This window comes from Notolepis coatsorum (genome assembly GCF_963971535.1).
Source record: "Notolepis coatsorum genome assembly, chromosome: 4".
In the NCBI taxonomy this organism is placed as follows: domain Eukaryota; kingdom Metazoa; phylum Chordata; class Actinopteri; order Aulopiformes; family Paralepididae; genus Notolepis; species Notolepis coatsorum.
The window spans coordinates 47,202,972-47,215,665 of record NC_140168.1 but is presented as its reverse complement, the minus strand read 5'-3'; the positions used below and the strand labels follow the sequence as shown (position 1 = coordinate 47,215,665).

Sequence of the window (12,694 nt, the reverse complement as noted above, 5' to 3'; positions counted from 1 at the left end):
GAGGGAAACTGAAGGGTGGGGATCGGGCGTTGTGGACAGCGATTCCTATAGGTCGGTTGGTGCGCCTGCGCAGTAGAATCAAGAAGCGACGGGGGCGGGGCCCCTCCAAAGCCCAGACCCCCGACGCTGAATGATCGAGCCGCGCAGGTGAAAAGATGCGACGGCTGTTACCTCGAGTATCGGAGGGGACTCGTGCTATGTATGACTTAGTCCACATTGCAGCCGGCTTGTGGGAGGCAAGAAACAATGTTCAAAAGACAGGGGAGGGTTGAATTGGACGATATGAAAATTGGGATGGGAGAAAAATAGAAAATGGGAGAAAAAGTGGATAAAAAAAAACATATCATTGAAACCAATCAATACCCTGTTTTACCCCCCACAGCTACTACATTGAAATCCTGTTCAAAGAGTATGGGGGGGGTGCTTTTATTGATGTTGGCTTCTTCAAGGAGAAAAGCATTTTTACAGCAGACCAGACACATGATGCGGTCAACGAGCAACAGTACATTGTGTTGCAGTATGATGTGACTGATGAGAAACAGGTATACAGAGACTATACCGATCAACTATTACAGAAATAAGTCTCCGTTTTGGTTGGGGGGGATATATTTTTTTAAATCATTCTCTATTATTTCCCTGATGTTCAGGTTGTTCGCTTTGACTCCTGGTCCCGCACTGATACCCCAGTCAAAGAGGTTCAAAGGGTGACTGTCAACAGCGATTGTGCCAGCCACCTCTGTGGAAGCACATTCTACAGCCTCCGCTATGGCAAAGCAATGACCGGTAAGGCTACTAGTGTCGGCACTGCATTAGTCCTTTCATGGTAACACCAGAGGAACATAATTCAATCGCTTTTTTCCAGTTATTTTCTTATTCCTGATTTTTTTTCAAAGCAACGATTGCCAGTCTTGAGTAGGTTATACATTTGACGATTAGAAGATAGTTTGTTGAAAGGCCTTTTCTTCTGTGTTCCACAGGACCGATCGCAGTCAGTGCCTCAGCAGACATGGTGGAGGAGGCCCTGAATGGCCTCTGGTCCCTTCAACCCGACACGGTCCAGGTTACAAGAACGAGCCACAGCCAAGGCGCTCACTATGATGTCACATTCAATTCTGACAGGGGTAAGAGACAGCAGATGACCAGCAGAGTATGCCTCGGGGAAATACTCATGTAGCAAAAGTTCAATAACTTCACAGATTACCTTCAGCCGTTGACTTCCTGCAGCCAAACTCAAGGATGTATTTCCTTTGACTGCAGGTGACTTTGAGCTCCTTCACTACGAGGTTGCGGGTCCTGGCGTCAATATCACCGTGACGGAGCTCACCAAAGGAAGGGGCACAATGGAGACCTTCACTCTGCTTTGGGGAGGAATACCCACCGGTCCCATCCTCTTCAATGCATCCGGGTCAGAGGTCCGTTCTCTCAACACACTTTAGAAAACCTCCAACTCTTTAACAACTGTTGATCCTTTGAACTTCCACAGCTATCAACGATTTCCCCCCACGAGTCTCATTGCTTTTTGACCTTGACCAGGTCGATATTCGTCAACATTTGGCAATTTGATTCAAGTGTACATAGAATTGTAATGTATGTAAGAGCATCCCAATCGCTATATTACACATATCTCTTTGAGATACACATACATGTAGGCATTTCACCAGAGATATGTGTGTTCAGAGCATGGGGTCAGCCATTCTACAGCACCCATGGAGCAGGATTCAGTGTCTTGTTCAAAGACGAGTTTGACTGGGATGAGCACATTGGCTGTCTTGGGGCATCAAACCTGTGACCTTCCAGTTCCTGAACACAGTCTCTCCAACCACCAGGCTTCTTGTTGTTACTATATATATACGTATATTTCTTTCTTATATTTTTATATAGTTTATCTTAACTATCTTTTTATGTAAAGTGTCCTTGAGTCCGAGAAATGCCCTTCTCCCTTTAAATCAAATGTATTATTATTATTATTATTATTATTATTATTATTATTATTATTATTATTATTATTATTATTATTATTATTATTATTATTATTATTATTATTATTATTATTATTATTATTATTAATTTATTATTATTATTATTATTATTATTATTATTATTATTATTATTATTATTATTATTATTATTATTATTATTATTATTATTATTATTATTATTATTATTATAATAATATATAATATAATATAATATAATAATATAATTATAATGACTGGCAGACCCCAGGTGGTGAGAGCAGGCAACTGCACCTCCTCATCCATCACCCTCAACATAGGGGCCCCCCAGGGCTGTGTTCTGAGTCCCCTCCTCTACTCCCTGTACACACACGACTGTGTGGCTCAGCGGAGTAGCAATACAATCGTCAAATTTGCTGACGACACAGTGGTGGTGGGCCTGATCTCTGCCAACGACGAGAGGGCCTACCTGGAAGAGGTCAAGGTCCTGGCGGGATGGTGCCAGGAAAACAGCCTCTCCCTGAACGTCAGCAAAACAAAGGAGATGATTGTGGACTTCAGGAGGTCGGGGGTCAAGGACTACAGCCCCCTCAGCATCGACGGGGCACCGGTTGAGAGAGTCAACAGCTTTAAGTACCTCGGAGCCTACATATCCGAGGACTTGACATGGACCACACACATTAACAGTGTGGTGAAGAAGGCACGACAACGCCTCTACTTCCTCAGGCGCCTAAGGAAGTTCCAAGTCAGCCAGAAGATCCTTAAGAACTTCTACTCATGTACAATAGAGAGCATCTTGACCGGCAACATCACCTCCTGGTTTGGGAATAACACTGCACAAGACCGAAGCAGACTACAAAGAGTGACACGTTCAGCCGAACGCACAATTGGAGGGGGGCTCCCCACCCTCCAGAACATTTACTACAAGCGTTGCAAGGGCAAGGCTAAGAGAATCATTAAAGACTCCAGTCACCCGAACAACTGCCTCTTTGAACTGCTGCGGTCAGGCAAGCGATACCGGAGTCTCAAGGCGAGCACAGAAAGACTCAGAAGTAGCTTCTATCCCCAGGCCATCAGGCTGCTAAACGAACAATGAATGAACACTACACAACAACAACCACCAAACGCACATAGCACACACATCCACACGCACACACTCACTTTAAACAAACACACTGTAGCACCCACTCCACACACTTTATAGCACACACCCACTTTAAACAAACACACTGTAGCACCCACTCCCCACACTTTATATTTATGGATGAAGGATTGCACTACAACTCGTACACCTTACTGTAAATTGTACCTAAAATTGTACCTCATCCCATTTCTGCTTTGCACTAGATAGTACTGTACATTAGTACACTGCATAGTATTGTGTATTGTATATTATATGGTAACTCAGAACATTGTACATATGTCTATACCGAACACTGTGACCTCATTTTCTTCTTCTAAATTCATGCTATATTATGTTATTATGTTATTTGATACTATCTTGTCTAGCACAGTCTCTGGAGCGTAACAGTAAGAAGCATTTTGTATGAAAGTATTCTGTACTTCTGTATGACAACTATTAAAGAACTTGAACTTGAACTTGATTATTATTATTATTATTATTATTATTATTATTATTATTATTATTATTATTACCAGGTCACCCTCTCACCTGGGTCACTTTAGGGTGTATACATAGAAAAAGCAGTGAAAACACCAGTAATTGTTTGAACAGGTGCAGTCGGCTCTGGAGGCCATGTTGATGGCTGAGTGTCCCAGTGAGATTCTGACGGAGGAGGGCCCGAATGTGAAATACGTCAGGGACTTTGAAGGAGACAGATCTCAGGTGAGTGCTGGGGATATAAGTACATAGCAACGTGTTTTGGCGTAACACGTTTTCTTTAATGAAACACGTTTTTTTTATATAAATGCTAAGTGGTTACATATTTTACTCTCATGAATAAGACAGTATATCTTTTTGGGGAATTTTGTAGGCTTTGCTTCCTAACTATGTTCTGACGTATTCTATCTAGTATAATGGTGATACAAGAGGGATGCCGGTGAGGGACACTGAGGCCTTCTGTGGTCTCTGGTCGCTGAAGAACCCAGAGGTTGTCTTCAAGGACGACTATCCCAAGGAATCTGGTGGCAAATATGGGTCGATTTCATTACAGCCGTTCAACATGGTACAGTACAACACCTATACCTGCTTTACTTAGGTCGGTTCAGTCTGTTACTTTGCTAACATTGTGATAGAGCATTAATTATGTAAAATCAAAGAATGGACACAATGAGAAAAAAAAACATTATATGTAAATAATACACAGTTAAATGTTGTGAAACATTGTCCCACCCCCTCTTCCAGCTCTGCTTCGCATACAAAGGACACTTGCGAGATGAAATTGGAATCAAGTTCACTTACCGTATGACTTCAGGCCAAACCAAGACGGAGACGACCAGAATCCAAGTTATTTTCAACAAGGGGCCCAAGTATGGAACAACCACAGCATATTTTTGATTGGTCAATAATTATTTAAGAATATATATTTCAAACCGGCCCTATAATGATTATTTATAATGTATGTTTTAAACCGGTGCTATGTAACCTTTAGCTATCTAAAACACTAAAACCCTCTCATCAGCGAACCCAGTAGAATTGCTGAGCCCCTAGTGGTGCAAAATCTTCTCTGCAAACAGGAAATACGCAATTTACTTATTAGAACGACGTAAAAGGGCTACAGTCCCACTTCTAGAGCATGAATGTGAACTAGATGAATGAAAAACAGTCTCCAAAGCTATTTAAATATGTCCCTGTCCTCCATGTTTGTCTCTGTGCAAAAATATTCATTAATTACCTCTCATGGCCACAGGGTGCAGCTTTAATTATTCAAACAAAGTACAAATAAGTGTATTTATTTGCCTACAGTTGGAGTTACAAGTGTGTGGACCTGCTGAGTTCTCTCCAGACAGAATTCTTCGGAAGCAGATACCAAATGTTGCACCTTTATCTGTACAAAGACTCTTCTGGGGAAGATTTCTATGTGGATGCCATTCACTTGGGAAAGACTGTCACAACACACGATGCAAATGGTACACAATTCTTCTAAGCTATATATACGTATACATATATACAGTATATCACCCAAATGTCCTCTTAGATATCAAAGCTAAATGTACATTCTCATATTTCAAATGTACTGCACCAGATAAATGAATGTTAAACCATAAAAATAAAAGTGTTATGTTACACAATGTATTCCCTTGCTTGACACTATGGTGTTTCTCATAGCTGTTGTCAATAAGAGAAGACCTGCGCCCTTTGCGAGCTCTGGACGATTCTTTGAGGAGATCGCTGTGAACAAAGTAGAGGCAGGCACTTCAAGGGTGGGCTATGAGATTACAGCCACACCCCTAGACTGTGCCTATGGTTTCCCTCTGATGGAAGTTGCTTTCCTACAGGTAAGATGAGTTTGTGGAAACATTGGAATCGATGCCTTTATGTATTTTAATCTATGTTGTTGTCCTTGTTTTTTTTTTTTTATTATTGTTTTGTATATATGCGTAATATGGACCTTGAGTCTGGAATAACGTCTTCATCATCATCAACGTCCTCAGAGTCAATCACCTGTAGTAGTGTGTCGCAACAGTGGAGATGAGTACAAAACAATAGCTGTGTTTACAAGACATTGCCATGTAGTAAATGGACTGCATTTATGTAATGCTTTTGTCAGAAGCGATTTACAACTATTCACCCATTCACGCACCAAGGTGCCAACCTGCTTATTGGTAGCCGTTAGGGGTTAAGTGTCTTGCTCAAGGACACACTGCCGGGAGGAGCCGGAATCTACCTGCTGAGCCACCGTCACCTCTACTGGAGCCATACGGATAAATGAGTGTCTGACTCACACCTTGTGTCCGCGTGTCGGTTGATCAGGTATTTGCCTATAAGCAAATGACAGTGGTAACACGGTCTCAGTGAAAGAACAGACTTCAGACAGAGGAACATCTGACTGCAGGGCATTGTGTCTGTGTGCCAGCTTTAATATCCTCTGCTATCAACCCCTCAGCTTGTGTTGTTCCACTTATATGGGAGAGAGAGAGATACATTGGAGGAGAAAATAGGGTTGACTCTGTAATAGTACAGTGGTGGAAAGTAACTAAGTATTTCTACTCAAGTCTATACTTAAGTAAAATGGTTAGGTACTTGTACTTTACTTTCAGGGAATGTTGTACAAGCATTTGAGTACACAAACGTCAGATAGAATGTGTACTTTTACTTTTATTACTTAAAGGAACACACCAACATTATGGGCAATTCGCATACCGTCTTCTCCAGAGTGAGACAAGAAGATACCAGTTTCCTTTCTTTGCATTGAGTAGACAGCTATCCAGCTGTACATTAGCCTAACTTAGCACAATGAATGGAAGTGGATGCATAGCGGTTGGCCAACTAACACCTCTCTCTGAATTTTAGCTAGGCTAGCTACTACACATCAGCTTCTATTCATTGTGTAGCTAGGCTAGCCTGCAGCCGGATAGCTTTCTACTGACCGCACAGAGAGGAAACTGGTATCTATCTTTTAGTCTCACTAAGAGTACATTCAATATCAAATACTTCTCTACTTTTACTTAAGTAGAATTCTGAATGGATGACTTTTACTTTTACCAGAGCACTATTGTATCTGGGTATTTCTTCTTTTACTTAAGTAAAGAACTGTGTAGCCTACTTCTTCAACCACTGGTACTCAGGATTCTAACCCATCTGTCCATCTGTGTACTATAGAGGACCAACGGCACAGAGGACTGGGCTCAGTTTGTAGCAGGAGCAGCCAATGTCACCATCACCTGGCCTCTCAGGGCCAGTCCTCCTCTGGATGGCACCTTCGCTGTGGAGATTTATGGAAGCCGCGTTGAAGGTAGATGGTTTGCATTTTGAGAATCCCTTGCAATGTGTTTGTCTGTCTGCAACTTATCTCTATGCGTTGTGTTCCACATTTAGAATCGACTACCAAGGCTAAGCAACTTGTAACCCAAGCTGGACCCTTGCTTATATGTTTTTCTGTGAGGTTTTACTTTGATATGACAATATGAAGTTATTGAAGTTAAATACTTTGTTCTACCCCAAACGCAATCATTTACAGAAGACGGTATCCATCAAAAAACATCTGTGCTTTTATTGTTGATTTTTTTGTCAAAAGCTTTTGCAAAGACATTACATGAGTTGTATGACACACTCACTTGTGCGGAATTAATGCCACATGACTATAACTAAGTGTGTTAGCTAGATTGGTTGACACTATACTGTATGATGCCTTCTACCAGATCTGTCGGTGGACATCGGTGAACATGACCTTAAGTATGTTCTGGAGGGTATCCCCGGAATGGGTGTGTTGGATGTGTACAGTATAGGAAGCTGCAAAAAACCCAAGTGGAGGGTCGAATGGCTCACTAAGCCTGGCAACCAGCCTCTCATGCAGGTCAGATACATGATCACACAAACTGGATATGTACCATTTCATATTTCACATTTCCCTACACACCCTCACGGTGTCTTCTATTCTGCTGTTGAACATGTCTGTGGGTGAGAAGAGGACTCAGTAATGTGTACTCAGACACTGGTTGTCTAATGAGAGATTGCTAACGATTAGGCATTGTTTTCTCACAATAGGTTGACAGCTCATCCGTCGTGGGCAACAACCCTATGGCACAAGTGATCGAGAGGAGAAAGGGGGGCTTGTTTGTGCGAAGCTTGACAGGAGACTTTCTGCGTGGCTGGGACAGCAAACCCCAGGTACACTCTTGTGATGCTCATTCAGCTCCTCTTCCAGTTAGTTGGGTCAACACCTGTATCTGTTTGTCTGCTGTCTGCTGCAGCCGTTACTGATCATTCGATGTCTGCTGAGTTGACCGTAAGTCATTGAACAGTAAGGCTACTTTGATTGCGTAACCATATTTGTATATTGCACACCTCCAGGGCAGGATTTAATCCACACGTTTGCATTTACTGCTTTGTCTCGCTGCCGATCCCGTCACAGAGTTCTCCATTTCACATCTGTCTTTCCCACGCTTTGCATTACAAAGTATTTTCCTTAAACTATTTGCAGGTTGAGGTTTACATCAATGGCATCCCATCTAATTGCTCAGGGGCCTGTGGCTTTGCGTGGACAGAGGACAAGACACCAGTTGTAACTGGAATCAGCCCATCTCAAGGTGCCAGATTAAGACTTTTTGATCCAGACAACACATATTGCAGAATATTATTGGTTACTAATTCACTTTGTGATACATACATAATAAAAGTCCTTAAAGGGGCACTTCACCAAAAAACTATGCTGATTTATTTTGCACATAATCTCACACACAACAGTTTTTCACACATTCATTTAGTTTGACAGTTATTGAGAGTAAATTAGTTTGAATATGGTCACCAGTGATGTCATCGGGGACATTGAATCGTTGTGTTGTGTTAATTTCAGCTCAATGTAATGATGTAAATGGAAAAATAGCAATACCTTGTCTTATAGGGACTGCCACCTTATCATTTAATTGAGCTGTAATTAACACAGCACAAGGATTAAATGTCCACAATAAATATATTGACTATATTGTTGTATCAATGTCACTTACTGATATGGTTTCCAGGATCCAATGGTCTGGGCACTCTTCTGACGGTCACTGGGACTGGCTTTGGCAGTGAAAACGCTTCCATCATGGTGGGATATGCCAGATGCCAAGTTGAACAAGTTACCTGTAAGTAAAATACCATAGGCCTAGAATAGCCTAAACAAACCATTTCCCTATGGAGTCTAAGGTTTTTTTGGGGGGGAGTTGTGGATACGGTTGCCATGTTATGCGGCTATATTGATCCGCTGTGTCTGTCCGTCTACGTCTGTTTTTAATAAATTTTCAATGGCGAGTATCCATTTGGTGGACAGACAGAGTTGAAGTTGGGTTCTAATTTAAAGATAAATCAATGGACAGTAATACCGTCTGTACATTTTCTATCCATTCATTAATGGATCAATGTTTGTTTGTTATGTTGCATATTTGAAATAAACTTCAATCAATCAATCAATCAATGTAGCTTTAGCCTTAATTAGTGCAATCGTGCAAACATACTGTTGCTGGTTGGACTGGTCCTCTCAGCTTCTCTCCAGTTGAACCTTTGCTGCTGTGCGGTTTAGATCCAAAATATTTCTAAATTCTCCACCATCGTTGTCTCTAGAGCCTTTCTCTCCTTCATGTGAAGTTAAAACTACTCTAAAAGTGAAAGGGAAAGCTACTCTGTCTACTACAACTCTGTTGTACAGACCTAAAGATAGATCTGCTGTCCTCGCAGACTGGTGCAGACACTTTCACTTTATACTGTTGTCCGTATTGATAACACGCTTATTTGACTAATTATATATATATATGTTTTACTAATGTAGGCACTGATGTGCGACAATGAAAAGTGGGTTTTATATATAAAAAAATATATAATAATAATAATAAAATAAACCAGCATACAGTGGGCAAGTAATGTATTCGGTGGATGCCGGAAAACTGAGTAACACCGGTACCACAGACTACCGCAGCAAGCCTAGTATTGAGACGGGCTTGAGGTCAACAGTATAGGTGCCACACACAAGTGCCATGCACCGTTAGAAAGCGGAGACCCTAAGGAATGCATTTGAGATGCAGCTCAGCATTGTATGTCTATCATTTCTATCTGTTAATATGGAATAAAATCTCCCATATTAGAATTCTTAATGTAGAGGGCCTTGGGACATTATGTAATTTACCTACCGGTAAAATTCCCATTTGCGGGTGGCCGGGTAGCGCAGTGGACTAAGCACTCGCCTACCACCGCAGAGACTCTGGGATCGAATCCAGCTGTCAGCGGTACCTCCGGCATGGTCAGTCGTCCCTACTAACACAATTGGCAGTGTTAGCAGGTGGGAAGCCGTTGGGGTATGTGTCCTGGTCGTTGTAAACTGTGACTCCTACTGGTCGATCGGGGCGCCTGTTGCCCCCAGTGAAACTCCCCGCTGTCAGGTGAAAAGAAGCGGCTGGCGCCTCCACATGTATCAGAGGAGGCATGTGGTAGTTCTACACCCTCCCCAGGCCGACAGTGGGGCAATGCGCACAACGACCGGGAAGGGAATCTGCATAACGACTAAATTGGGATGGGTGAAAATTACATTAAGCCCAAAAATAAATAAGAACATTGGGTCATTTAGGCCAGCCCTTCGGGTCCGGCAAAAAGAAAAGAGATTGCATTTCTTTTGTGTTTTGTTGATGAGAGTGTGACTTGTGTTTCAGCCACCACCCAGGTGTGCAGACTGGGCAGTGCCAGCGCTGGAACCTACCCCGTGTCTGTTACCTTCCCGTCTCTGGGCCATGCCCGCTACACGGGGGACAATGTCCTCAAGTTCACCTACCAGCTGTTCCTGTCCTCCATCTCCCCGCTCTCTGGCAGTGTGGCAGGTATGTTGGTGTACTGCACTTTATATAAAACAGTTTAGATTAGTACTTCAGTTTAGTTTAGTTTAGTTTCATTTTTACTTGACTGAGACCATGTTTACATTTTACATTTACATTTAGTCATTTAGCTGACGGTTTTATCCAAAGCAACTTACAAATTGTGAAACACAAGTCCGTAGGAGGGGTACATCTCTGGCAGCTAAGGGTCAGTGGCGTTGTTCGTCAAATAGTATCGAACTTGTGAGTATAGACATATTAACATGATAGGTAGTAGTATAAGTATAGTAGCATAGTAGTAAAAAGTCAAAACAAATTTAATAATAATAATTTCAGATATTGTTTTGAAGAGGTGGGTTTTTAGTCGATAGCGGAAAATTTACTGGGTTTCAGCTGTTCTGACTGTGGTGGGAAGTTTGTTCCACCATTGTGGAGCGAGGACTGAGGCCTGCTTCACTTTGATGACCCTCCCGGAGCTCGGATAGGAGTGGGTCTGAGGCGGCCAGAAGATGCAGAGCGTAGGGGTCTTGAGGATGTGTAGTTAGAGAACATTGCCCGGAGGTAGGATGGAGCTGTTCCCTTGCTGCACAGTATGCCAGATCAAGGACCTTGAAGTGGATTTGTGTGGCAATGGGAAGCCAGTGCAGCTCTCTAAGAAGTGGAGTGACGTGGGCTGACTTTGGTAGATTGGAGATCAGCCAGGCCACTGCGTTCTGTATGAGTTGAAGTGACTTGGTGGCAGTAGCCGGTAAACGGCGAGACATGACTGTTGATTGCAGGATGAGTTGGGTGGCTTCTTTTGTTAGGAAGGGGTGGGTCCTTCTGACGTTGCTCTGGAAGAATCTGCAGGTTCTGGTTGTTGAGACGATGTGAGCAGAGAAGTTCAGCCGGTCGTCAAGGACCACACCTAGGTTCTTGACGGTCGGGGACGGAGCCACGGCTATATTCTCCACCGTGATTTAAAGGTCGGTCAGCGGGGAGGATTGTGGAGGTGAAGTAGCTCCACAATAGCTTTCACTATGAATTGAAAATGGGGGACCCTGATGTAAACAAGACAAACGTCTTTCTCTGGTCTGCATCCCCTTAACAATTGTGTGTATTGAGCCGTACTGTATTGTACCCATTCTGCAATCTGTTAAATAAAGTTTTCATTCATTCATTCCATTTTGCTTAGGTTCAGTTTGAGGTGATTGGTCGTCATCCAGGCGATAATGTCGGACAGGCAGGCCGAGATTCACTCTGAGACTTGGGTGTCTGAGGAAAGGAGAGGAAGAGTTGAGTGTCATCAGCATAGCAGTGATATGAGAAGGCATGAGACGTGATAATGTTACCCAGAGATTTGGTGTAGAGAGAGAAGAGGAGGGGTCCAAGGACAGAGCCCTGGGGAACACCCGTTTGTAGGTGGCAGGGGGCAGACAGGGTGCCTCTCCATGAAACTTGGTAGGAGTGGTTGTTCAGGTAGGATGACAGCCATGCCAGCGCAGAGCCTACAACTCTCATTCCTGCAGGAGATGTGAGGAGTATCTGATGGTTGATTGTATCGAAGGCTGCTGACCGGTCCAGGAGAATCAGGACAGAGAAGAGGCCTTTCACTCTTGCTAAGGGAAGAGCCTCTGTTACTACTATGAAGGCCGTTCTCTGTGGAGTGACCAGTCCTGAAGTCTGACTGATTTGGGTCTAGGAGGTCGTTCTGTAATAGATAATCAGTGAGTTGGTTGGCTACAGCACGTTCAAGTGATTTAGAGAGGAAAGAGAGAAGGGAGACAGGGTGATAGTTATCTATGACGGTGGGGTTCAGGGTTGGTTTTATGATGAGCAGTGTGACTCTAGCTTGTTTTAGAGAGGTGGGAACCACCCCGGAGTTGATGGTTGCTGTTAAGAATGAGAGGATGTCTGCAATGGTCTGGAGGAGTGGGGGGTATCGGGTCCAGCTGGCATGTAGTGGAGATGGTTCAATTTGGTTATTTACCATTTAGGATTTTTTCCCCTGTCCCGACTCCTAGGCTATGGAAGCCTGAACTGATGACAATTGATCTGTGCAAATGTTTGTCATAAAATGACCATCTCTCTCTATCATGTATGCTCTTGCGTTGTATCCTCACAGGAGGCACACTGCTGACGGTGACAGGGTTTGGCTTCAGCCGGCACACCAAGCTTATGGTCGGCAGTGATGATTGCGTAGTGGTTGGCGCGAGTGACACCGAGCTGAAATGCAGAACTCCGGCCGTAAGTATAGGACACACTATATCCAGTTGTGGGCCATCAAGCATGGAACT

General features: G+C 43.1%; 1 protein-coding gene across 1 annotated transcript in view; it reads left to right on the top strand.

Moving 5' to 3' along the window:
* pkhd1l1.1 (PKHD1 like 1, tandem duplicate 1) overlaps positions 1–12,694 on the top strand; it is a 76,748-nt gene that overhangs the window by 13,712 nt on the left and 50,342 nt on the right. Inside the window, 16 exon segments of the mRNA XM_084313568.1 lie at positions 383–542; positions 648–783; positions 978–1,121; positions 1,258–1,412; positions 3,691–3,801; positions 3,989–4,141; positions 4,321–4,445; positions 4,882–5,045; positions 5,245–5,414; positions 6,739–6,871; positions 7,278–7,432; positions 7,624–7,746; positions 8,060–8,165; positions 8,598–8,705; positions 10,260–10,424; positions 12,523–12,644. Of these exon segments, the coding sequence (XP_084169694.1) occupies positions 383–542; positions 648–783; positions 978–1,121; positions 1,258–1,412; positions 3,691–3,801; positions 3,989–4,141; positions 4,321–4,445; positions 4,882–5,045; positions 5,245–5,414; positions 6,739–6,871; positions 7,278–7,432; positions 7,624–7,746; positions 8,060–8,165; positions 8,598–8,705; positions 10,260–10,424; positions 12,523–12,644 (2,230 nt within the window).